General features: G+C 43.0%; 1 protein-coding gene across 4 annotated transcripts in view; it reads right to left on the bottom strand.

The window, feature by feature from the left end:
• The window catches only part of RANGAP1 (Ran GTPase activating protein 1), a 150,494-nt gene that overhangs the window by 13,121 nt on the left and 109,514 nt on the right, over positions 1 to 27,859 (bottom strand). For all 4 annotated transcript variants that reach the window (XM_075833713.1, XM_075833711.1, XM_075833709.1 and 1 more), the window contains 7 exons: positions 12,613 to 12,672; positions 8,199 to 8,378; positions 6,099 to 6,233; positions 5,867 to 6,025; positions 5,623 to 5,736; positions 4,803 to 4,902; positions 1,156 to 1,240 (listed from right to left, as the gene is read on the bottom strand). In XM_075833713.1, coding sequence (XP_075689828.1) covers positions 1,156 to 1,240; positions 4,803 to 4,902; positions 5,623 to 5,736; positions 5,867 to 6,025; positions 6,099 to 6,233; positions 8,199 to 8,378; positions 12,613 to 12,672 — 833 coding nt within the window. The remainder of the gene's footprint in view (positions 1 to 1,155; positions 1,241 to 4,802; positions 4,903 to 5,622; positions 5,737 to 5,866; positions 6,026 to 6,098; positions 6,234 to 8,198; positions 8,379 to 12,612; positions 12,673 to 27,859) is intronic.

Below are 27,859 nucleotides of genomic sequence, written 5' to 3'. Positions count from 1 at the left end.
GAACATTATATGGCACAATAATTGGTGCTAGAAAAACTACAATTCATCTTGCAAAAATCAAGCCATCATAGGGCTTTATTGGCGGTAAAATAAAAAAAGTTATGGCTTTTGGAAAATGGGGAGAAAAAAAAAGCAGATGAAAAGCCGAAAAATGACTATGGCGGGAAGGGGTTAACTTCTGAAACAGCATTTCTTTAGACACAAGCAAATAAAGTGCATAGGAACAATCTTGTCAGTTTCATCACTGGAGCATTAGAGTCAGTTCACACTGAGTTTTTTGACACGGAAACAGTCGGAAAACGCGCCAAAAACGGACGAAAATGACTCCCATTGATTTCAATGGAAGGCGGACGCGTTTTTTACCGCGAGCGGGAAAAAAACGCTCGAGGTAAAAAGAAGCGTCATGCCCTATCTTTGGGCGTTTACGCCTCTGACCTCTCATGGACATCAATAGGAGGCAGAGAAAGCGTATTTTGCTGAGTTTTTTGCCCATAGCACTCAATGGGCGCGAGTGAAAAGTGCAGCAAAAATCGCGGCAAACGGCTTGCAGGAAGGTCAAAATCTGCCTCAAAATCCCAAATGGAATTTGGAGGCAGAATTTTCCTATTGCAAAAAACTCTGTGTGAACTCAGCCTTATGCTATTATGGAGTGAAACAAATGGTATATCTAGAGCCACAAACAGTATTACCTGAACGCGTACAAATCATAATGATAACGGTAAGGGTATGTGCACACACACTAATTACGTCCGTAATTGACGGACATATTTCGGCCGCAAGTACCGGACCGAACACAGTGCAGGGAGCCGGGCTCCTAGCATCATAGTTATGTACGATGCTAGGAGTCCCTGCCTCTCCGTGGAACCACTGTCCCGTACTGAAAACATGATTACAGTACGGGACAGTTGTCCTGCAGAGAGGCAGGGACTCCTAGCATCGTATATAACTATGATGCTAGGAGCCCGGCTCCCTGCACTGTGTTCGGTCCGGTACTTGCGGCTGAAATACGTCCGTCAATTACGGACGTAATTAGTGTGTGTGCACATACCCTTAAGTGCAGATTGATCTTTTCACAATGTTTCTTCATGTTACTATGATCCCGTCTAAACCTCCAATAACATTACCGAAATGTGAAAAATACAGAATTTCACATACCTCAGGGATCCCAGAACTGTACTCATGTGATAGCGGTCCAAAATCTCCTGAACATGGTCACAACCTTCATCACCAAGGTGGTTTCCTGCAAAACAAGCATATGGTGAAAACATACATACAAAGTGCAATTCTGCTTTTAATTTAAATACTTTGTTTCAAGTTGAGCAACTACGCAAATACTTCGCTTTCCCTCAGTTTTTTTTACATTCAAATACAGAATTTCTGTAAAAATTCTACTCGTTATCACTTCAGGTGATTTTCCAGAATAAGTCATTGTGCATGTACTTAAAAAAAATAATAATAACTTTTTTATTTTTTGGTCGATTGAGCGGTGTGTTGAGGCTTATTTTTGGCGGGACGAGCTGTAGTTTTTATTGGTACCATTTTTTGATCACTTTTTATTACATTTTATTTAGGGCTTAGGTGACGAAAAAAATTGTGATTTGGGTGGTTTAAATTCTTTATCTCTTACAGCGTTCATTATGCGCTAAAAAATTGAGTTTTACTTTATTCTGCGGGTCGATACGATTACAGCAATACCATATGTACAGGGTGGGCCATTTATATGGATACACCTAAATAAAATGGGAATGGTTGGTGATATTAACTTCCTGTTTGTGGCACATTAGTATATGGGAGGGGGGAAACTTTTCAAGCTGGGTGTTGACCATTTTGAAGTCGGCCATTTTGTATCCAACTTTAGTTTTTTCAATGGGAAGAGGGTCATGTGACACAGCAAACGTATCGAGAATTTCACAAGAAAAACAATGGTTTAATTTTTTTTCTATAATAAGACTTTTGTAAAACATTTTAATTAACGTTTAACATTTTTTTTTTTTACTTTCTTTTTTACCTGCAGCTCTGATCACTGCTAGAATACATTACACTACCTAGGTAGTGTAACGTATTCCAACCGTCAGTGTGACGTCACAGTCACTCTGACAGTAAGTCTACAAGGACCAGCCAGAGGCTGGTCCTCATGGGCTTCCATACATTGCCGTTATCTTGCCTCCGGATGCCATCACAAGCATCAGCAATCCCCACAATTGCATGGGGGCTGCTGATGTGCTACAAAGCCCCTAAATGCGGCGATCTCGCGCTGCATTTAACGGGCTAATTGCCGAAATCAGCAGGGATGAGCCGCTGATCGGCAACAGTGAAATGTCAGCTGTCGGGGACAGCTGACCTCCTGGTTCTTTATGCACACTGTCACAGACACTGTCACAGACAGTGTGCATCGGGAACGACACAGTGACTTCCGGTCACTCTGACAGTAAGTCGACAAGGACCAGCCAGAAGCTGGTCCTGATAGGCTTCCGTACATGGCAGACACGGAGGCCATTGCTTGGCCTCCAGTCGCCATGCTAGCCATCTGCAAACCCCACGATTTCATTGTGAGGTCTGCCGATGTGCTAGAAACCCCTAAAATGCAGCGATTGTAATCGATCGCGGCATTTAACGGGTTAATTGCCAAAATCAGAGAAAATTAGCTGCTGACAGGCCACAGTGGTGTGTCAGCTGTCAGGGACAGCTCGCCTCCCGATGCACACTGTCGCCGACAGTGTGCACCGGGAACCGCGCAGTTACTGTACATCCTCGTGCGCTAAGACACTGGCCACCTGGACGTACAGTTGCGTCGTGGTGCGCGTAGCAGTTAATGTTTATTGTAAAAAACGTTTGCCCATTTTTTTATTTTAACATTAAAAAGTAAAAAAAAAATTACAGTAAACTTATATACCTATTCGCCAGTACATTAGCCTGTGTACTGATAGTACACAGGCAGTGGTTAGGACATACCCAAGTATGCCCTAACAACAGAAAATATAGTCAGACAGCCCTAGGGTCCCATTCCCTGTGACGCAAACCAAAGGGCATCCTCCCTTCTCATTTTCCCCTTGAATGATGCGGTCAGCTTTGATTGCACCTTTCACAGAAATAGCGGTGGAGATGAGAGGTTTCTGTGATCTCTGCCATTAGAGCTCGGCTGCGGCTGTGTAATACAGACATTGCCCCGCTCCTGACAAAAAGTGTGTGCAGGCAATCAGCCTGAGGTGATGCGGCCGGCGATGCACTAATGAGCGGCGGCTCCGGCACTGAAGGCTGAACACAGGGGTGCTTTGCAGTGCGCCCGCCATGTTCTGTCTTCAATGCCGCTGCTCATTAGTGCAGCGCCGGCCGCATCACATCACGCTGACCGCGCGCGCACACACACCTTGTCAGGACTCAGGAGCGGGGCAATGGCTGTATCACACCGCTTAGTACCGAAATACATGAACTAATGTTATTGAACCGTTTGAGGGTGCACGGTATCGAAATTTCGATGCTTCGTACAACCGTAATACCCTCTGGTGTACACCTACTTGATCAGGGGTTCATATTACAGCATAACAATGATCCAAAACATACTTCGAAGTTATGTCAGAACCACCTAAGAAGACAATAAAAAGTCGGTAGGCTTCAAAGAATAGAAAGGCCTGCAGTCTCCAGACTTAAACCCCATTGAGCTTGTTTGGGATGATCTGGACAGAAGGGTGAAAGCAAAGCAACCTACAAGTACAGCACATTTGTGGAAACTTCTGCAACAATGTTGGGAAGAAATTTCTGAACAATATCTGAATGCAATTGTAAAAAAGAATGCCTTGATCGTGCAAAAGCTGTTATAATCAGCTAGATGTGGCTAATTTGAAAAGTCAAAAATCTAGATTTAATTTGTTGAAACAAAGTTAATCCATTATTTTTATTCATCTTAGGGCCTGTTCACATCAGCGCTGTCCTTCCATTGAGGGGTTCCGTCAGAGGTTTCCGTCAGGTTAACCCCTCAACGGAAAGGCAAACGGAAACCTTAACTTCCGTTTCCCTCACCATTGATCTCAACGGTACATGGTGGGGTTAATTACTATTAATGTGAAGCACATTAGGTTCAAAATGGATAACACCATGTGCCTCACATCAGAAAATAGAAGCATTTTATATTTTTGCGTTTTATTTTTTTAAATGGTAGCTCCGTTTGTATTAGCTGTGAGAGCCTGAAAGGAGAAGCAGAGCTGTGAGGTGAAATACATATAATTTTTTTTTCTTTTTTAAGTGGATTGGGTTTAGATGCAGTCGTACTTTCTGTGACTGCAATTGTTACGCCACAATTGTGGCACACGGCCAGCCGAAAGGCATTCGCTCTTCATAAATGTGTCACATCTAACTCCAGCGAACAATTTATTAAGACTGGTGTATGAAACACCAGTCTTAATAAATCTCCCCCATAGAGTTTAAAGACAACATGCTGACTACCTACCGTCACTAGGGGGAGCCTACTTTATACGGTTATCCTTATGACTCAATAAGCCAGTATACAAGGAGCTCCCTCTAGTGGCAACAGCAGGTAGCCAGCATGTGATCTTTTAAATATATGCAAAGAATTTGTAGCTGGGCAAGCTCTGACCACTATAAAAGCTATTATGAAATGAATCAACACAGAATTTTGGATCTAAAAACAAAAGAGTTATAAAAAAAAGTATACATTTTTAAAACCACTACAAGATGAGAAACGCAAAGTATTTACAAAGTCACATTTTATAAATTCTGTTACATGTTGTAAAGTTCTTCAAAAGCAGTTGCTTTTTCATTTAAGTTTTTCTATAACCAAATCTCACCATTTATATCCAATTTCTCAAGCTCAGATTTATCTTCTATGGATTCGGCCAAACATACAGCTGCTTCACGTTTAATTTCACAAAAGGAGAGGTTAAGTTCCTATCATGAATGAAAAAGTCAAATGTAAGTCAGCAAAGAGGTACAATGAAGTAAACCAAAATAGTTCAATGGATGGAGTTCATCAGCCACTATAAACAAAAAGGGGAAATTAATTAAAACACTGACTCACATTGAGCGCCTTATAGGAATTCATACTGAAAGTGACTTCCGGTCCACACCGCATACGCTGTAGGAATCGGCCGGTCACATGACATAATAGCGGGCTGGATATTTATGTAACTAAGCGCCCGGTAAGAGGATGGCCTGCCCTACCTTTTACCGGGTGTACTTTACAAACGGGGGACACAGAAAAAAAAAAAATGCTGGAGCGTCTCCTTAATAAATACACTTCTTAATAAATTCCCCCATAAGTGTCCACAGGAAATTATAAAACTGTATATGACATTGTGCAAAGGCAAACAATCAAAGAGTCAGATCTATAAAGAAAGAATGGAGCAATAGTGCAAACGGGTGTCCACCGTGCTTTTGTGACCGCTGGGGGCCCCAGCAGTCAGACCTGCAGCAATCACAGAATTATCACCTATCCTGTGGATAGGTGATAAATTATTTTGATGGGACAACCCCTTTAAAAAAGTAATATAGTACCTGTAAAGAGGGTGTGTTTATAAAAGAGTTATTACATTTGTCATATGCGGCAGCAGTCATAAGCCATTAAAACGTATTTGTTTGTCAACAAAAGACCGCGTACACAGTACATACCTTTATTTTATGTAAACCCTCTTTAAGGGCAGCAGCAATGGCCATTGCTCCTTTAGAACGCACCAAACAATCCCCAAAATTGATATGTTCCACTTGCCTTAAACTCTTTAGTGTCTAAAAGGAGAAATTACATTGCTAAAAACTGTTCATTGGAAAGTCAAGAGAAATTAAAATGAATTCAAAATGCATAAAGTACCAAACTTCTAAAAGGTGATGCATGAGGAGCAGAATACAGTAACATTACCTCTGCCATAGCAATGCCTCCTTTATCTGTAAAAGTATTATCGTTGAGATTAATGACTTTCAATAGTGGATTCATTTTGAAGGCTTCAGCCAACGCAGTTATCCCAGCATGGTTTATTCCATTCTGGGGCATGTGTACTTCCTTCAAGGTGCCGATTAACTAGGGACAAAATAATGCATTTAATGGAGAGGTAGGATGACAAATTATTATTAATGATGCAATCAGCACATACCCGAAATGCCTCTGCCAAAGCTATGGCACCATCATTTTCCAAGCGATTCCTTCCTGCCACAAATACTTTGAGAGCCAGGGGTTTGCCAAGAGAGCTGGATTTTGTGTGGCATTCAATTAGTGCTGCAGCCAGAATCTGAGGGAAGCACAAGCAAGATCAATGTATAAGTACAAGTCTCTCATTTACACTTTTATTACGAGTAGGATTGCATGAAAGCATCTTTCATTCATTTGACTCGAATCTTATTTGCTAAGCCATCCACCAATTAGCAGATCACGTTAAGTAGAACCCCTACAAAAAAAGCAAAAGGCATAAGAGGACCAAACAATCTTTTCAGCAGTTTTTGTCCGATATCCCAGCAAGTTCTTAGCTTAGGCAAATACCGACATGGGAACTCTCCCAGTTGAAAGTTAGAAGTGGAGTAGAACTCGATTTACAACATCTGTAGCACAGGACTACAGAGCCTGGAACTCCAATTTGCACAACCCCATAAACTGTGGCAGGTTGCTTCAAAGATTATGGTGACATATCTCTAATATATGCGATCAGTGTCCAATCGGCAGGGGGAAAGAAAGCTGCATGAGTAGCCAATGACTATAAGGGTATGTTCACACGCCCTATTTACGGACGTAATTCAGGTGTTTTACACCTCGAATTACGGCCGAAAAACGGCTCCAAACATCTTCCCATTGAATTCAATGGGTCTTATGGTGTTCTGTGCAGACGGGCTTTTTCTTACGCGCCGCTGTCAAAAGACGGCACGTAAAAAGACGCCCGCCTCAAAGAAGTGCATGTCACTTCTTGGGACGTAATTAGAGCCGTTTTTCATTGACTCCAATGAAAACCAGCTCCAATTACGTCCGTAAAAGACGCCGCGAAAAACGTGTGCACTTGTCAAAACATCTGAAGTTCAGGAACTGTTTTTGCCTGAAAACAGCTCCGGAATTTCAGACGTAATTGGCGTTGCCGTGTGAACATACCCTTATAGCCATCCTTGCGTTCGTCCGGAAAAAAGCCAAACCATAGGCTTTGTTATAGCGATATGAGTGGTGGGGTGATAAACACAGTGTTTAAACCCTGAATAATTGGGTATGGGTGGCATATCCCATCAACATCCCAATGTTTTTGATGTGTCAAACCTTATAAAGGGAATGTGTCGCTAGAAATTTTTTTTTTTTTTTTTCAGTTAAACAATTAGTATTTATGTGATTACACATTGTTTTAATTATTTTTTTTTTTTTTTTCACAAGTCAGGAAATACTATAAATTAGATTCTAATGATATAACATTTCCATGTGCTAGCCACTAGAGGGAGCAGTTCCCAAAATTGCAGCATGGTCACTGTGGTAAAGCAACCTCAATGATTTATGCTGCAAATTTGGGGTGGACACGCTCTCCTCTAGTGACCTCACACAATGCCCCCTCTCTTCTTCTGGCTTGAATGTCTTCAAAGCTCTACACGGTGTGCTGCCATTTTCTGAATGACTGCACAGTGCTAGGAGGATTAGATACAGAGCTCAGCAGACAGTATCACACGAACATAATACACACATCACATACACGAACGTAAATTACATGCTCCTGCCGCAGCCTCCGCTCCTATTCCTTGCGCCTTTGCTTCGTTGAACATATGGCCGAAAGCCGTGGCTGGAAGTCGTCATCTTACGGTCCGGCAGCGGCTTCCGGTCCACATGAAAATGGTGCCGGACTTCGCTCTACAAACAAGCTTCGTTTTGATCTGTGTGGGAGCGGCGCATGCGCCGTTCCCACACAGACGGCGCACGCAACTAAGAATGGAACGGCTCCCGTTCACATTCTCTATGGGGAGGTATGTGCCGTACTCCATCTCTGTATGTGTCTTTAATCGACACATACAGAGATGAAAAATAAAATGGCAGCCCCCATAGAGAAGTCAAAGTAAGTATACATTAAAAAGTAAAACATGAGAACACAATTAAATACAATTTTTGAAAATATTATATTAAAAACAATATGAAAATAAAAAAAAATCATGACACCTTCCTTTTAAGTGTACCACCGACAAAGCTATGAAGCAATAATGATTCCCTATAAAAGTGACAAACTAATTTATCAAAGTACCTTTCCTCCACCAATTCCCATGCCACAGTTGTTTAGTTTCAGCTCCTGAAGTGTGTAGCATGTGGGACTTTTCAGCAGTGCCTCAAATCCTCGGACACCATCTGGTCCAAAAGCATTGTCACTCAAATCAAGTTCTGTCAACTGCGCTCCAGCAGTAATCAATGCTTCACCTAAAGAAATCTTTAAGAAAATAGACCACTATAAATACTTACTAACGTGCATTTTACAAACGTCCCATTCATTAACCCCTTCCCGCTTTAGTCACTTTTGACCTTCCTGGCAGAGCCTCATTTTTCAAATCTGACATGTTTCACTTTATGTGGTAATAACTTCGGAATGCTTTTACCTAGCCAAGCTATTCTGATTTGTTTTCTCGTGACACATTGGACTTTATGTTACTGTTAAAATTTGCTCAGTACATTTAGTATTTAATTGTGAAAAACACCAAAATTTTGTGAAAAATTGCAAAAATTAGCATTTTTCTAAATTTAAATGTATCTGCTTGTAAGCTAGGCAGTTATACCACACAAAATTGTTGCTAATTAACATCACCCATATGTCTACTTTAGATTGGCATCGGTTTTTGAACATCCTTTTCTTTTACAAGGATTAGAACTTTAGCAGCAATTTATCACATTTTCAAGAAAATTTAAAAAGGCTATTTTTACAGGGACCAGTTCAGTTGTGAAGTGGCTTTTAGAGCCTTCTATATTAGAAACCCCCAAGAAGTCACCCCATTTTAAAAACTTCACCCCTCAAAGTATTCAAAACAGCATTTAGAAAGTTTCTTAACCCTTTGGACATTTTGCAGGAATTAAACCAAAGTAGAGGTGAAATTTACAAATTTCATTTTTGTTATTGTTGCAGAAATTAATTTTTAATCCATTTTTTTTTTCTAACACAAAGTTTTACCAGAGAAACGCAACACAATATTTATTGCCCGGATTCTGCAGTTTTAGGAAAGATCCCACATGTGGCCCTAGTGTGGTAATGGACTGAAGCACCGGCCTCAGAAGCAAAGGAGCATCTAGAGGATTTTGGGCCTCCTTTTTATTAGAATATATTTTAGGCACCATGTCAGGTTTGAAGGGCTCTTGCGGTGCCAAAACAGTGGAAATCCCGCACAAGTGGCCCCATTTTGAAAACTACACCTCTTGAGGAAATTATCTAGGGGTATAGTGAGCATTTTGACACCACAGTTTTTTTGCAGAAATTATTGGAAGTTGGTTGTGAAAATGAAAATCTTCATTCTTTCAAAGAAAATGTAGGCTTAGCTAATTTTTTGTCATTTCCACAAGGACTAAAGGAGAAAAAGCACCACAACATTTGTAAAGTAATTTCTCCTGAGTAAAACAATACCCCACACGTGGTAATAGATGGCTGTTTGGACACACGGCAGGGCTTAGAAGGGAAAGAGTGCCATTTGGAGCTCAAATTTAGAAAATGGTTTGCGGAGGCCATGTCGCATCTGCAAAGCCCCTGAGGGACCAAGACAGTGAAAACGCCCAAAAAGTGACCCCATTTACGAAACTACACCCCTTGAGGAATGTGTACAGGTATAATTGGTTTCATAGAATTTATTAGAATTGGGCAGTGAAATTAAAAACGCTTTTTCTTCAATAAGACGTAGCTTTAGCTCAAAATTTTTCGTTTTCTCAACAAATAAAGGAAAAAAAGAACCCCAACATTTGTATAGCAACTTCTCTGGAGAACGGAAAAACCCCATATGTGGTCAAACTGCGGTTTGGGCACACGGCAGAGCTCAGAAAAGAAGGAGAGCCATTTGGCTTTTGGAGCACAGATTTTGCTGGATTGGTTTCTTGACACCATGTCGTTTTACAAAGCCCCTAAGGTACCAGTATAGTGGAGACTACCCAAAAGGGACGCCATTTCGGATACTACACCCCTTGAGGAATTAATCTAGGGGTGTAGTGAGCATTTTGACTCCACAGGCGTTTCATAGATTTTATTTAAATTGGACAGTGAAAATAAAAATTAAATTTTTTTTCCCAATAAGACGTAGCTTTAGCGCAACATTTTTCATTTTCGCCAAAAATAGAGAAAAAGATTGATAAAATTTGTAAATCAATTTAGATATGCCAATATATACCATAACAAGACAGTTCTCTAATTATTATGCTGTGTTTCCCGGTTTTAGAATCACCCTACATGGGGCTCTAATCTTTTGCCTGGACATTCGACAGGGTTCAGGAGTGGAAAAAGTACCATGCGAAATGGAGGCCTAATTTGGCGACTTACAAAGTATTGGTTCACAATTGCAGAGGCTCTGATGTGAAATAATAAAAGAATCCCCTGAGAAGTGACCCCATTTTGGAAACTACACCCCTCAAGGCATTTATTAAGGGATGTAGTGAGCATTTTCACCACACAGGTCTTTTCCATAAATGGATGCGCTGCGGATGGTGCAAAGTAAAAACTTCAATTTTTCCCCAGATATGCCAATTCAATTGAAGTATGTCGTGCCCAGCTTATGCCACAGGAGACGCACACCCCAAAAATTGTTAAAAGGGTTCTCCCGGGTTTGGCGGTGCCATATATGTGGAAGTAAACTGCTGTTTGGGCACACTGTAAGGCTCAGAAGGGAGGGAGCGCCATTTAGCTTTTGGACAGTGGATTTTGATTGGTAGTAGTTTTGTTTGGAGTTTTACTGGTATTTCAGTTGATAATGTGGGGGCATATGTAAACTGGGCAGATTACATCAAGGGCATAGTCAGGTGGTATAATAATGGTTTAAACAATAAAATAATCCATACATGTGTGTTACGCTGTGAAGCAATCCTTTCTGCACAGGCCAGTGTCTCACTGATAAATGTCCTTACTTATCCTCCTTGGATCCACACTCTGCAACTTTGCAGTTTGAGGAATTTTGCTGGGAAGTGTTGTCCTGGTATAATACAGGCACCCTCGCTTCCAGCAGATATGTTTGGGCCCTCCCCTTCCAGGTTCCCTAATTTTAGGGCCCCGATAAATTGCCTCTTGAAACAGAAAAAATATTCCCCTCTGATCTGCACAACCGCATATTTTTATTTCCTTACCTATTGGAGCCTTCACGATTTTTTTTTTTTTATAGATGTAGTAGTATGAGGGCTTTTTTTTTTTGCTAGACGAGCTGTTAGTTTTTATTCATACCATTTTGGGGTACATGCGACTTTTTGATCACTTTTTATCCTATTTTTTTTTTTTTTAGAGGCAAGGTGACCAAAAAACAGCAATTCTGGCATCGGTTTTTTTTTAATACGGCATTCACCATGCGTTATAAATTACATGTTAACTTTATTCTGCGGGTCAGTATGATTCCGGCGATGCCTAATTTATAGCACTTTTTTATGTTTTACAACTTTTTGCACAATAAAATTACTTTTGTAAAAACAATGTCTTTTTTCTGTCGCCAAGTTGTGAGAAACCTGGCTTTTTTTTTTTCGTCGACATAGCGATATGAGGGCTTGTTTTTTGCGAGACGAGCTATAGTTTTTGTAAGTAACATTTTTGGATACATGCGACTTTTTGATCACTTTTTATTCAAATTTTTGTAGGGCAAAGTGACCAAAAAACGCTGTTGACCGTGTGGAATAAATAAAATAATATTTTTATAGTTTAGGCCGTTACGGGCGCGGCGATACCAAATACGTATGGTTTATTTATTTTCTTCAATAATAAAGGACTTGATAAGGGAAATAGGGTGCTTGTGTTTTATTTAATTACAACTTTTATTATATTTTTCTTCACTTTTTTTTTTACACTTTTCTTTAGTCCCACTAGGGGACTTGAAGGTCCAACTGTCCAATTTTTTTTTCTAATACATTGCACTACCTATGTAGTGCAATGTATTAGATCTGTCAGTCATTCACTGACAGCAAGCAAGATTAGGCTTCGGACGGGGCCTAATCGGCTGACAGGAGGCCATTGTTAGGTGTACTGTTGCCATAGCAGTCGGCAGCCGTGTGATTGCAGGGCACAGTTGCCGATCTGTTCCTGCCATTACAGTATGTAACATACAGCTGACATCCACCGCTGATGACGCCGGCTCAGTTTTCCGTGCTAGACAGACCAGGAGGCCACTATTAGGCCTCCGGTTGCCATTGCAGCCACTGACGCCCCAGCGATTTTATTGCTGGGGTGTCGATGACCTGCAAACACCTTAAATGCAGCGATCGCTTTTGATCGCTGCTTTTAAGGGGTTAATGGTGGGGATCAAAGCAGGATACAGCGGACATCGGGGGATGATGGCACTGACTCAGCTTCTGAGCCGGTGCCATGCATTTGTCGTAAGTATACAACATTTTGCAGGAAGTACTGGCTTTCCATGACGTATACTTACAAAAAAGGTCGGGAAGGGGTTAATAATTTTCACTTCATTGTAAGAATGTCAATGGCCACAGATTAGCATGCTTACCAGTGCTGGAGGAATTTCAGCTCTTAATCGTCCAGTAAACATATCACTCCAATGACATCGCTGGAAGGAAAGGAAACCAATAGATAACTAAAATTATTATGAATCGCGTGTTTCATCAGCTTAGCAGAGGTAAAATGTTAGTTACTGTTACTCCGCAACATGCATTGCAAAAGAAAAATGCCTGATTCATTAAGAAAGGATTGCCCCATCTGGACCACCCCTGTATATGCAGTGTTAGGACATATGGACATTATACAGGAGTCCCTGCCTCAGGAACCCCTCATTAATGACAGAGTATATGGACAGAGGCTGTCCTGATGGGACTTTTAAGACAATCTCTGTAAAGGGTTTCCCACAATCATACTCATTGCTTAAAGGGGTTGTCCGGGCATAAATTTTATTTCAATTTTAACTTAGTCATATTTAATAACATTTCTAATATAGTGTCTGCTTACCTGTGCCAGCGTTACCGTGTTCCGATCTGCCGTCACATGACCGCACCCAGGGTAAATTTTTTATTTCCTGTGAGGTAACGTGTCTGCTCAGCCAGCACTTCCGGCTAAGAAAGGCACGGCGCATCATCAACTACATTTACAGGCAGTGGGCCGGGCGGATGTTTCATGAGCTCTTCAGAGCTCCGCCTCCTCTGGTCCCGCCGCCTGCAGATGTAGTTGAAGACGTGCCGTGTCTTTACACAGCAGGAAGTGCTGGCTGAGCAAAGACACAGAGCGTCATCAATCATAGTACACGCCCCCTCCTCCTGTCTCGTCATCCACGCCTCCTCCTCCTTCTCACATGCACTTCAGGCGTGTTACCTACAGGGGGGGGGCGTGCGGCATTACCTACAGGCGGGGGGGCCGTGCGGCATTACCTACAGGCGGGGAGAGGGGGCAGTGCGGCATTACCTACAGAGGGGGGCCATGCGGCATTACCTACAGAGGGGGGGGGGGCCGTGCGGCATTACCTACAGGGGGGGGCCGTGCGGCATTACCTACAGGGGTGGGGGGGCCGTGAGGCATTACCTACAGGGGGGGGGGCCGTGAGGCATTACCTACAGGGGGGGGGGCCGTGAGGCATTAGCTACAGGGGGGGGGGCCGTGAGGCATTACCTACAGGGGGGGGGGGGCCGTGAGGCATTACCTACGGGGGGGGGGGGCCGTGCGGCATTACCTACGGGGGGGGGGGGCCGTGCGGCATTACCTACGGGGGGGGGGGCCGTGCGGCATTGCCTACAGGGGGGGGCCGTGCGGCATTACCTACAGGGGGGGGGGCCGTGCGGCATTACCTACATGGGGGGCCGTGCGGCATTACCTACAGGGGGGGGCCGTGCGGCATTACCTACAGGGGGGGAGTGCGGCATTACCTAGAGGGGGACCGTGCGGCATTACCTAGAGGGGGACCGTGCGGCATTGCTTACAGTGGAGCTGTGTAACACTACCTACAAGGAGGTCTGTGTGGCTTTACCTACAGGGGGCTGTGACAGTATCTATAGAAGGTAATGTGTGGCATTATCTACAAAGGGCAGTGTGTGGCAGTATCTACAGAGGGCAGTATCTCCAGAGGGCAGTATCTCCAGAGGGCAGTGTGTGGCAGAAAATTTACAAATGAAATTGAAACGGATACAAAACGGGCGAGAAAAACGGACCAAAACCGACGTTTTTATCTGCGGACACTCGGAGCCTGTCGTGTGAATAGAGCCTAAAGCTAGTGGACGACGCGCCGTGTCTCTACACAGTCGGAAGTGCTGTCTTAGCAAAAACATTGGAGAGTCATCATAGAGCACTCCCCCCTCCTCTTATCTCGTCGTCCACACCTCCTCCTCCTTCACTCTAGGATTTTCTGCGCTGCCGGCCGCCTTGTCTCTCATCTAACACGCCCCCTCCTCTATATATATATATATATATATATATATATATATATATATATATATATATATATATATATATACACACATACATATACACATACATACACACACACATATATATATATATATATATATATACATACATACATACACACACACACATTTATGTATATATATATATATATATATATATATATATATATATATGTATATATACACACACACACATCAATAACAGGATGCGCTTATATTGCTTGATCTGTGTGTGCGTATGTATATATATATATATATATATATATATAGTAAATAATAGTGAGAGACACTTATATACATTTATAGTAAATTATGTAAAAAAAAAAAGTTTTACTATTGTTTGGAGTAGTGTTTGGCATTTGCTTCACTGTAAGGCCCTGTTCACACAGGGTTTTTTTACAGGCAGAAAATTCTGCCTAAAAATTCCGTCAGGAATTTTGAGGCAGATTTTGATCTGCCTGCACACTGTTTGCCACATTTTTCGCCCGCGGCCATTGAGCTCCACGGGCAGAAACGCAGCGAAAAACGCTTTCTCTGCCTCTCATGTCAATAGGTCGTCAGAGGAGTAAACGCCCCAAGGAAATGGGGCATCTCGCTTATTCTTCCCACGAGCCGGTTTTACCGCTCGCGGGAAAAAACATGAGGCATGTTCGGCCGGTTTTTTACACGTTTTGACGCGGAAACCGCATTGAAAAACGCGCCAAACAAGGTCCCAAAACGCCTCCTATTGATTTAAATGGGAGGCGGGGGCGGTTTTTTCCTGTGAGCGGTAAAACCGGTTAGCGGGAAAAAGAAGCGACATGCACCATCTTCGGGCGTTTACATCTCGGACGTCCCATTGACATCACTGGGAGGCAGAGAAAGCGTTTTTCGCGGCGCTCAATGGCCGTGGACAAAAAATGTGGCAAGTGGCGTGCAGGCTGGTCAAAATCTGGCCAAAGACAGAATTTTGAGGCAGAATTTTTTGGCAGCAAAAAACGCTGTGTGAACAGGGCCTAATACAGGATTTCTTAGAACAGATCCAGCAGCAGGTGAGGAAAATGTGCTGATTGGATTGTGTGTACCAAGATGTCTGACATAGGTGAGTGGGCAGACTTACATTTATCAGATTGTGAAATGGGTGGGGGAGGGAGAGAAGTGCCTGTACTTTGATCAGGGATAGATGGAGGCACAAAGGATAATGATGATTATTAGTATGTAAGGGAGGGAGCTGCCTGTAATTCGTAATTAGAGCAGGGAAGGACCCTGTGAACATAGAGGGGTGTGGCAGTATGCAAATAGCTGAGATTCTTTGGAGGAAGGAGAGGATGCAACTGTCTCCTCAGATGCAGCAGGGGATCATGGGTATGGTGGGTTACAAGACAGGAAACAGACAGTAAGGGATGTAAACAGACAGCAAGGAATATAAATAAACAGAAAGAGCAGCAGTGACTATGGAGATCAAACAGAAACTGGTTAGAAGTTTAATAGGGGGTATTAGGGAATGCAAACTAAGGCTGGGTTTGTTAGAATTTTTTTTTTTCCTGGACAACCCCTTTAAGTAGGGCTGGGCGATTTTGCTAAAAAACAAAATCTCAAATTTTTTTTCAACACTTTGGGCGATTTTCTATTTGAATCTCGATTTTTTTTGTTTTGTTTATTTAACATTAATAACAATAGATATTTTAATAAATTATTTTCTTTATGATAGATAATTTTTTAACATATATTGCTATAATAATTGCATGTAACTTCAAAACTTTTGACCTCTGCAAATACTTTTTTTTAAATCATAAATACAGTTGGAAAAATATACGGTATATCGAATTGATTATAGCTTCTGTTTTCCCCGGCAGGAAACCGTTTAACAGAATCTATAAATCAAGAGTTTTTCATGTCCATTTTGCATCAGTGTCTCCAAATTCTCATCCATTTCCATTCCTTCAGTCCGTTTATCATGCATTTGCCATCCGTTTTCCGATGCCGTTAAAAAACAAAAACAAACAACAACACGGATGGATTTAGTCTGTCAGGTGTTTTTTATCCCAATCCCTGAAAACACCACAGTGTAGATTGTGCCGCAATGTCCCTGTAGATCAAAGGTCTCAATCACGCAGCCCGCGGGCGGCTCCTGTGGCTGTAATCTCGGAAGAGGAGACAGCAGGCTCGAAGGAGGAGTGCGCTGGCGCCCCTTCATGACGTACCAAAGCGGAGCTTATACTAGCGCTCTACTTCGGAATTCCTGCTCTAAGGAAGCCCCTGCCATTACGGTCCATATATGGACAGTGATCCCAGGCAGAGCGCTACTAGCGCTCTGCCTGGGACTCCAGCTCTGCTCCTGACATCACTGTCCATATATGGACAGTGATGTCAGGGGCTTCCCCAGAGGTCCAGTGCTCTGGTCTGGGACTCCAGCTCTGAGGTTGACCCGGACATCACATTCTGCTCCAGGAGGATCCCCTGACGTCACTGTCCATGGACAGTGACGTCAGGGGCTTCTCTGGCAGATGAATCCCCGGCCGAAGCGTTGGCAATGCTCTGGCTGGGGATTCCACTCCTAGAGGGAGCCCCAATGGAGCTATCTACAGGGAGGTGTGTGTGTGTGTGTGTGTGTCACTATCTCACCATCTATAGCAGGGCACTCAAGCATGCGGCCGGCAGGCCACACGCAGCACCTGAGGCTGTCATCTGCGGCCCGCGGGACACAGAGACGCTAGTATAGGCTCTGCTCCGGGACTCTGTGGAATTCCGACATCGCTGTCCATATATAGACAGTGTGGTCAGGGTCCTCCCCTGAGCGGAGTCCCGGGCAGAGCGCTAGTATAGGCAGCACTGCGGAAGCATCCACAACAGAGGGCACTGCGGCAGTATCCACAACAGAGGGCAATGCGGCAGCATCCACAACAGAGGGCACTGCAGCAGTATCTATAGAGGGCTCTGTGGCACTATTTAAAAGGGGCTGCCTAATCTTGACATTTGGGTGTCTGCCAAACGCTGCCAACTGAGCTGCCGGACTGCATTTAGCGACACTTAAACTGTAAAACAGGATTGTTGAAATAAGTACGTGGCGCAATCTGGCAAATTTCCATTACGTTTAAACCTAGCTCTATTATTATAGTAATTTAGTATTATTATGGTAAAGTAGTATTAAAGTAATATAGTATTATTATAGTACTATTGTTATAGTGATGTAGTAGTAGTAGTATTATTGTAATGTAGTATTGTTATTATAGTAATGTAGTAATATAGTATTGTTTAGTAAGGTGGTATTGTTATAGTAATGTAGTATTTTAATGTAGTGTTATAGTAATGTAGTATTATAGTAATGTAGTATTGTTATAGTAGTGTATTATTATAGTAATGTAGTGTTATAGTAATTTATTATTATAGTAATGTAGTATAGTAGTGTAGTATTGTTATAGTAATGTAGTATTATGGTAATGTAGTATTGTTAGAGTGTAGTATTGTTATAGTAATGTAGTATTGTTATAGTAGTGTAGTATTATTATACGAATGTAGTATTGTTATAGTAATGGAATATTGTTATAGTAGTGTAGTATTGTTATAGTAATGCAGTATTATAGTAGTTCAAATAACTAATTAATTAATTAACAACAATTTTGCATTTTATCACATTTTAAAGTAATGCGGGCAGACAAATGCAAATTTTTTGTACATGTGGCCCACTTACCCGGCCGAGTTTGAGACCCCTAATCTATAGGGTGTAATGATGCTATAGGGTGTGTGTCACTATCTACAGAGGGCCCTGTGGCATTATCCAGGGGGGGGGGTGCTTGGCATTATCTAGCAAGGGGGAATGGCATTATCCAGGGGGGCACTGTGGCATTATCCAGGGGGGCACTGTGGCATTATCCAGGGGGCACTGTGGCATGGTCTACAGTGGGCACTGTGGCATGGTCTACAGTGGGCACTGTGGCATGGTCTACAGTGGGCACTGTGGCATGGTCTACAGTGGGCACTGTGGCATGGTCTACAGTGGGCACTGTGGCATGGTCTACAGTGGGCACTGTGGCATGGTCTACAGAGGGCACTGTGGCATGGTCTACAGAGGGCACTGTGGCATGGTCTACAGAGGGCACTGTGGCATGGTCTACAGAGGGCACTGTGGCATGGTCTACAGAGGGCACTGTGGCATGGTCTACAGAGGGCACTGTGGCATGGTCTACAGAGGGCACTGTGGCATGGTCTACAGAGGGCACTGTGGCATTATTCAGGGGTGGCACGAGTGCATAAGTCATCTCTGTCAGTGTCATATTGGCAAAGTTTTGCTGCAGTTAGACAGGGTAAGTGACAGGTAAGCTATGTGAACCAAACATACAAACTTGCTTACATTTTTACTTTGGACATTTTTTCTGTTTCCTACCCATAAATCAAAGATATGCTTTGCCTTACGACTAGCACATTATCCCTCCACGTATAACACATAGTACTGACACCCCATGTACTATTCACAGCACTGATCCCTATTCATCACACATTTATTATTATTTTTTATTACATTATCACACAGTTCTGACACTTTCATACATACACATTTCTTTTTTTACCATACATTCACACCCTAGCTCTACACTAACACGGACACTCATTTATCGCACACTTGTGAGCACTTAGTTCGCCACTCCCCTCAAGACTAGTGGGAGTGGCTATCACTATTTAATGCACCCTCCTTCTGCAGCATTTTTGAACGGTCTGCGTCCTGCTGGGAACGGGTTTTCACCCACCCACTTAGTAAGTATGGCCTATTCTGTGGTTTTGAAGCTACCCATAAACCATCACACCATGTTTACCGCCCCACTCATCATTGTAGCTGTGGTTTGTTTACAATCCTACCGCCCATTTATGCCTTTGCTACACGCCCAGTTGGTAAAAACACAATACACGCCCAGTTGGTAAAACGAGAAAACACGCCCAGTTGGTAAAACGAGAAAACACGCCCAGTTGTCCATTGAAAAGCTCATTTGCATAAATCTAAAATTGCTCATAACTTGGGCAAAAATGATAGTTTAAAAAAAAAACAAAAAAAAACGTTGCTGTGATCACATTCAATAGGAGATAGGGATTTTATAATCTGTTGACAGAGCCTCTTTAACTCTATCCACATCAGTCCCTCTCTCCTTCCCTCACCCATGTACAGCTCCCATACACTATTCTCTTTCCTGAATCACTTTAAACCATTTCCTTCCACTGCTCAACACAAAAGTCACGCTTATAAATCACGAAAACATCTGCTGTCTCTCTCCATCCTCCTGCTATTCGCTGCAGGGGACATCTCTCCCAACCCTGGTCCTCCCTTTTCTTCTGCCAAGCTCAACCCCTTACCTGCAAAAACATAAATTCTTTGTATGTCTTCTCCTGTCTCTTAAAGAGGCTCTGTCACCAGATTATCAAATCCCTATCTCCTATTGAATGTGATCGGCGCTGCAATGTAGATAACAGCAAAGTTTTTTTTTGTTTTTTTTTTAAACGATCATTTTTGCCCAAGTTATGAGCAATTTTATATTTATGCAAATGAGCTTTTCGATGGACAACTGGGCGTGTTTTCTTGTATTTCCAACTGGGTGTGTACTGTGTTTTTACCAACTGGGCGTGTATTGTGTTTTTACCAACTGGGCGTGTATTGTGTTTTTACCAACTGGGCGTGTATTGTGTTTTTACCAACTGGGCGTGTACTGTGTTTTTACCAACTGGGCGTGTACTGTGTTTTTACCAACTGGGCGTGTACTGTGTTTTTACCAACTGGGCGTGTACTGTGTTTTTACCAACTGGGCGTGTATTGTGTTTTTACTAACTGGACGTTGTGAATAGAAGTGTATGACGCTGACCAATCAGCATCATACACTTCTCATCGTTCCCACCCAGCTTCTTTCACTGCAGAAATACAGCGTGACGTCACCCACAGGTCCTTCAACCTTGTCGTCGGGAGTTGTAGTATTATAACTGATGGAGTAGCGAAGGTTGCTTTCCCCTGATCTAGGATATATTATAAATGCTTTATAGAGTATATGCCGACTTAACTGTGCTCACTGGAATTCTCGGTCCGTGTGTAACAAACTCACCTTTAGGGCTGATTCAGACGAACGTGACGTTTTTGCGCACGCAAAAACCGCAGCGTTTTGCGTGCGCAAAAGGCACTTGACAGCTCCGTGTGCCCTGTTCTTTATGGCACTCCGATTGGATGTTTGTAAGCAGAAAAGCATGTGGTGCTTTTCTGTTTACATTAATTATTTTACTGTTATTGCGCGAATAACAATTGTCCCACGGAAGTGCTTCCGTGGGGCATGCACGATTTTCACGCACCCATTGACTTCAATGGGTGCGTGATGCGCGAAAAACGCCAACACATAGAACATGTTGCGAGTTTTACGCAGCGCACTAACGCTGCGCAAAACTCACGGACTCTCTGCACTGCTTTATAGACTTCTCTAGGTCCGCGCGAGCCGCGTGAAAACCACGTGGCCGGCACGGACACAAAACACGTTAGTCTGAATCCGCCCTTAGGGCGGATTGACACGAACATGTAATACGTCCGTGCAACGCGCGTATTTTTCATGCACGTCGCACGGACCTATGCTAGTCTATGGGGCAGTGCAGACGGTCAGTGATTTTTGCGCAGCGTGAGTCCACTGCGTAAAACTCACGACAGGTCCTATATTTCTGCGTTTTTCGCGCATCACGCACCCATTGAAGTCAATGGGCGCGTGAAAATCACGCGCAGCACACGGAAGCACTTCCGTGGGACGAGCGTGATTCGCGCAACAGCAGTCAAAAGTATGTTTGCAAACAGAAAAGCACCACGTGCTTTTCTGTTTACAAACATCCAGAGTGTCATAATGATGGCGGCTGAGCGAAAATCACATAGCCGCACATCCTATGTGATGACACACGGAGCTGTTAAGTGTCTTTTGCGGACGCAAAACGCCGCGTTTTTTGTGTGCGCAAAACACACGCTCGTGTAAATCCGCCCTTATACACGACTTATTCCTTTCCAACTCCCTCAACATCCTTGCTATTACAGAAACATGGCTACACCTGTTTGAAACTGCTTCCCCTGCTGCTCTGTTTTATGGTAATCTCAATTTCTCTCATGCTCCTAGACTGGAGAACAGGCAGGGGGGATGAGTAGGCATACTTTTATCCACACATTGCACGATCAAGGTCATTCCCACTGTCCCCTCACTCACATTTCCCTCTTTTGAAGTCCACACCCTCAAATTCTTTCGCCCTCCGAGTAGAAGTTTGCGTACCGCCCACCGGGCCCACCACATCAATTCCTGGATCATTTTGCTTCCTGGCTTCCACAATTCCTATCTGAAACACGAACTCTCATCATGGGTGACTTTAACATCATCATTGATAACCCAATCTCTTCATCTGCATCCCAGTTTCTATCTTTAACCGGTTAAGGACTAGGCTGTTTTACAGCTAAATGACCAGAGCAAATTTCACAATTTTGCTATGCGCTTCTTTAGATGACTATAAGGGCTTATTTAGACGAACGTGATATACGTCCGTGCAATGCGCGTGATTTTCACGCGCCTCGCACGGACCTATGTTGGTCTATGGGGCCGTGAAAACTGTCCGTGAGTTTCACATAGCGTGTGTCCGCTGAGTAAAACTCTCGACATGTCCGATATTTGTGCGTTGTTCGCACATCACGCACCCATTGAAGTCAATGGGTGCGTGAAAATCATGCGCAGCACACAGAAGTACTTCCGTGTGACGCGCGTGATTCGCACGCAACAGCAGTAAAAAGTATGAATGAAAACAAAAAAGCACCACGTGCTTTTCTGTTTACAAACCTACAGAGTGTCATAATGATGGCGGCTGCGCCAAAATCACGCAGCCACACATCATACGCGGCTGACACACGGAGCTGTTAAGTACCTTTTGCGCGCGCAAAATGCACACGCTCGTGTAAATCCGGCCTAACACTGCACGTGAATAAAGCTCATCTTTGAATTTTAAAGGACAGATAGGATTTTGTTTTAGTGGCATTTGTCAATATAGATCATTTTTATTTTTTTCTCTAAAGGCTTCATGTCCACTTCAGTCTTTTCCTTCAGGGTGCTATCCCTTTTTGTCACGGATAGCACCCTGAACCCATTCATTTCAATGGGCCCATGCACACTTCAGTTATTTAAACGGATCCGTTGTTCCGTTCAGTCAAAAGTAGAGCATGTCCTAATTCACTGTGCGGGCATGTGCCAGGGCTTGGCATAAAAGGAGGCTTTTTGGCCTTTTCGGTCCAGGAATTCTGCATTTGATTTTATAGCAGCATACTGTTTTCTGGGGGGGCCTAATGCTGCTGAAACATTAGAAACACCCCATAAATTACTTCATTCACACAAGTAGACCCCACAAGGTTTCCTTCAAGGGGTTTATCATATTTTTAGACAGTCCAGTTTTCTTCTGAAAGTTTCTTGAATAAGATGGAACAAAATAAATTAGCATTTTTTTAGCAAATGCGTCAGTTTATGCCAGCATTTTTCACACATAGAATGGACCACGGCCAAAATTCATCTCCTTTCACATTCTTCCGTGCATGGGGATACCAAATATGTGTGCTTTATTTATCACATATAGATATAGGAGGGCGGACAATAGAAGAAGCTTATTTCACAAATCGCCTTTTTTCAAAGCTGGTTTTACAAAACTCAACAGAGTTTCTATAAGGCTGGGTTCAGACGACCTATTTTCAGACGTAAACGAGGCGTATTATGCCTCGTTTTACGTCTGAAAATAGGGCTACAATACGTCGGCAAACATCTGCCCATTCATTTGAATGGGTTTGCCGACGTACTGTGCAGACGACCTGTCATTTACGCGTCGTCGTTTGACAGCTGTCAAACGACGACGCGTAAATTGACTGACTCGACAAAGAAGTGCAGGACACTTCTTTACAACGTAATTTGAGCCGTTCTTCATTGAAGTCAATGAAGAGCAGCTCAAGATTACGAGCGTCACAGACGCCTCGTATATTACGAGGAGGAGCATTTACGTCTGAAACGACGCAGCTGTTTTCTTCTGAAAACAGTCTGTCTTTTCAGACGTAAAAGCTGCTCTTGAAGCAGAGATCCCAAAATATTAATCTAGGGGTATAATGGGATTTTTTTTGGGGGGTTTTCTAAAATAAGAAATTACAGGTTTATGCAAATGGGCTCTCCAGCAGTTGAACTTTAAAGAATATGCAAACATGACATCCACCCTCCCCCCACCCTTGGAGTAAAATAAAAATGTAATGTAGGGCAGATACATGGGTCAATGCACAGGCCTGGTTACGAGGGACAGAAATATCGGGAATCTTCGCGGTGCCCGTCTTTTCTGCAGACGCGGCACTTTTTCTGGGGGTTGCTTCTAGTTGGTGTTGGGGGAATCCGACTGATGAAGTGTCTTTCAGTCAGTCGCGTGACATCCTCAGACTGGGGGCATTCTCTGGTGTCCGGAACATCAAATATGAGGCCTTCGATAATTTTCTCCTGGAAATCCAGATATGTGTCTCTGACTCTTTTTTTTATAGAGCACAAATGAGTTGTGGATGGCCACCTGTAACAGATAAATGGCCACTTTTTTGTACCAGGTTTTTGTTTTGCGTTTTACTAAATAGGGCTGTAAAGCCTGGTCGCTTAAATCCACCCCCCCCCCCATGTACTTGTTATATTCGGACCCGCTCAATGGTTTGTGCTTGTCCGACATTACCCCTCTTTCCCTCACTGCCACTGTTCCTGCGGTATGAATCAGGCTTAGTACATACACGTTTTTGCGATCCCTGTACTTGACCGCCAGCGATTCCTCAGATGCATAAGCACAGGAGTCCCCCTTTACCATGCGCTTCCCCACTAATTGCTGCGGAAAAACAATTCGGTTTTTGCGCATGGTACCACATGCCCCAGTCCTTGCAGCATGCAAATGCCTAAACAGGGGCACACTGGAATAAAAATCACAGTACAGGTGGTACCCCTTGTGAAGCAGAGGCTGCATTATCTCCCACACGATCTTACTGCTGGTGGAAAGATCAGGGGGGCATCCAGGAACATTTATTGTGCGGTCCCGCCCTTCATAAATTCTGAAGGCGGTGGTATATCCTGACCCGCTTTCACACAATTTGTAGAACTTAACGCTATATCTTGCCCTTTTGGAAGGTAGATATTGGCGAAAGCCAAAGTCTTCCATGGAGGTTGAGGAGGGATTCGTCCACGCTTACATTCTGCTCAGGGGTGTAAAGTTGCAGGAATAAATTGAGGGAATTGATCAGTGGTCTTATTTTGAACAAGCGATCACGGTTTGCATTGGTACTTGGGGGGGCCTGTGCGTTGTCATCGAAGTGGAGGACCCTCATTATTGTCTCATAACGAGACCTGGGCATTACTGCAGAATACACTGGGGTGGCTTGGGCGGGTCTTGTTGACCAGTAAGACCTAATGAAGGGCTTTTTGACAAATCCCATATTTAGGTTGAGCAGCAAAATTTTTTTTAATTCCTGTAAATTGGTGGGCGTCCAATCTCTGGCACGGGCGGATGAAGGTTACTACCTTATATATGGAACGGCATATAAATTAGTTTAGTGGACAATCATATTTAGGAGGTCATCTGTAATAAATAAATGGAAGTAATCCATTTGGACAAAATTTGTATTGTCCACAGTTATGCCAGGAGTGGCAGTAAATCCGTGGATTCTAGGCCCAAAAGATGAAGCAGGTGCCCATACAAGAGCCTGAACTGGGGGGGACCAGGTTGTCCCGTGCTACAGCGCTACTAGGCCCTGAGCTTCCATGTTCTGCAGTTTCAACTGCGTCAGGGACAACGTCCCATGAAGATGAACCTGAAGTGACGCTATCATCGTCACTACCTAAAACAGGTTCCATCTCTGACGCCATCTAGGATGCGATCTCAGACTCAGACAGCATGGTGTATGCCTCCTCTGCACTAAAAAAACTTCCTCGGCATAACGTCACTAACACTAACTAAACAAACATTTTTTTATAAACACACAAACTGGTGTGTGTGTTATATATATATACACACACACACACACACACACACACACACACACACACACACACACACACACACACTACCGTTCAAAAGTTTGGGGTCACCCAGACAATTTTGTGTTTTCCATGAAAACTCACACTTATATTTATCAAATGAGTTGCCAAATGACTAGAAAATATAGTCAAGACATTGACAAGGTTAGAAATAATGATTTTTATTTGAAATAATAATTTTCTCCTTCATACTTTGCTTTCGTCAAAGAATGCTCCATTTGCAGCAATTACAGCATTGCAGACCTTTGGTATTCTAGCTGTTCATTTGCTGAGGTAATCGGGAGAAATTTCACCCCATGCTTCCAGAAGCCCCTCCCATAAGTTGGATTGGCTTGATAGGCACTTCTTGCGTACCATACGGTCAAGCTGCTCCCACAACAGCTCTATGGGGTTGAGATCTGGTGACTGTGCTGGCCACTCCATTACATATAGAATACCATCTGCCTGCTTCTTCCCTAAATAGTTCTTGCATAATTTGGAGGTGTGCTTTGGGTCATTGTCCTGTTGTAGGATGAAATTGGCTCCAATCAAGCACTGTCCACAGGGTATGGCATGGCGTTGCAAAATGGAGTGATAGCCTTCCTTATTCAAAATCCCTTTTACCTTGTACAAATCTCCCACTTTACCAGCACCAAAGCAACCCCAGACCATCACATTACCTCCACCATGCTTGACAGATGGCGTCAGGCACTCTTCCAGCATCTTTTCAGTTGTTCTGCGTCTCACAAATGTTCTTCTGTGTGATCCAAACACCTCAAACTTCGATTCGTCTGTCCATAACACTTTTTTCCAATCTTCCTCTGTCCAATGTCTGTGTGCTTTTGCCCATATTAATCTTTTCCTTTTATTAGCCAGTCTCAGATATGGCTTTTTTTTTGCCACTCTGCCCTGAAGGCCAGCATCCTGGAGTCGCCTCTTTACTGTAGATGTTGACACTGGCGTTTTGCGGGTACTATTTAATGAAGCTGCCAGTTGAGGACCTGTGAGGCGTCTATCTTTCAAACTAGAGACTCTAATGTACTTGTCTTGTTGCTCAGTTGTGCAGCGGGGCCTCCCACTTCTCTTTCTACTCTGGTTAGAGCCTGTGTGTGCTGTCCTCTGAAGGGAGTAGTACACACCGTTGTAGGAAATCTTCAGTTTCTTGGCAATTTCTCGCATTTCTAAGAACAAGAATAGACTGTCGAGTTTCACATGAAAGCTCTCTTTTTCTAGCCATTTTGAGAGTTTAATCGAACCCACAAATGTAATGCTCCAGATTCTCAACTAGCTTAAAGGAAGGTCAGTTTTATAGCTCCTCTAAACAGCAAAACTGTTTACAGCGGTGCTAACATAATTGCACAAGGGTTTTCAAATCATCCATTAGCCTTCTAACACAGTTAGCAAAAAAAAGGGGAGTTGGAACCAGCGCTGAAGTGGAAAATCTGTTAAAAACGGGAATCTTCTTCCAAGTTTTAATGCTGCTTTGTTAAAAACAATGGACAACGAAAAATAGTGGTGACGGGGAGGTAATGTCCAAAGTACAGAGAGTGTTGAAGGAAATAGGCGGTAGCCTACGCGTTTCAGACCCCTGCTGGGTCCTTAGTCATGGCTTATAAGCCATTTCTGATTAATTTAATGTTATCTTCATTGAAAAAAACGGAGCTTTTCTTGCAAAAATAAGGAAATTTCTAAGTGACCCTAAACTTTTGAACGGTAGTATATATATATATATATATATATATATATACTACTGCTAACAGAAAAATGATCCGCTATTGCTATATTTATATGTGGATATATATATATATATATATATATATATATATATATATATATATATATATTCCCTACCTGCCTATTCTAATATAAAAGATATAAAAGTAGATAGATAGAAAAAAAGATAGATGGATAGATTGTATAGATAGATAGAAATCTATCTATACAGAGAGTGTATTGGTGTGTAACACTATTTTTTTCACAGTATAAGGCCTCATGGACACGACCGTAAAAACTCCCGTTATTACGGGTCGTAATTACGACCCGAAATAACAGGCCCATAGACTTCAATTGGCCACGGGTATCTTCCCGTTTTCTTACGTGAAGGTGCCCGTGCCGTTGAAAAATATAGAACATGTCCTATTTTTTTTATTTTACGGGCCGTGCTACTATACTTTATAATGGGAGCACCGCCCGGAAAAACGGCCGGCTGCCCGTGGCCGGCCATGCCCGTAATTACGGGCACGGTCGTGTGCATCGGGCCTTAGGCCTCATGCACACGAACATATTTTTTTCCTCCCGTAAATACCGGCGTAAATACGGG

Source organism: Rhinoderma darwinii, chromosome 7 (assembly GCF_050947455.1).
Source record: "Rhinoderma darwinii isolate aRhiDar2 chromosome 7, aRhiDar2.hap1, whole genome shotgun sequence".
NCBI classification, from domain to species: Eukaryota; Metazoa; Chordata; class Amphibia; order Anura; family Rhinodermatidae; genus Rhinoderma; species Rhinoderma darwinii.
The sequence above is the reverse complement of the archived record's forward strand: the minus strand, read 5'-3'. Positions and strand labels throughout refer to the sequence as shown.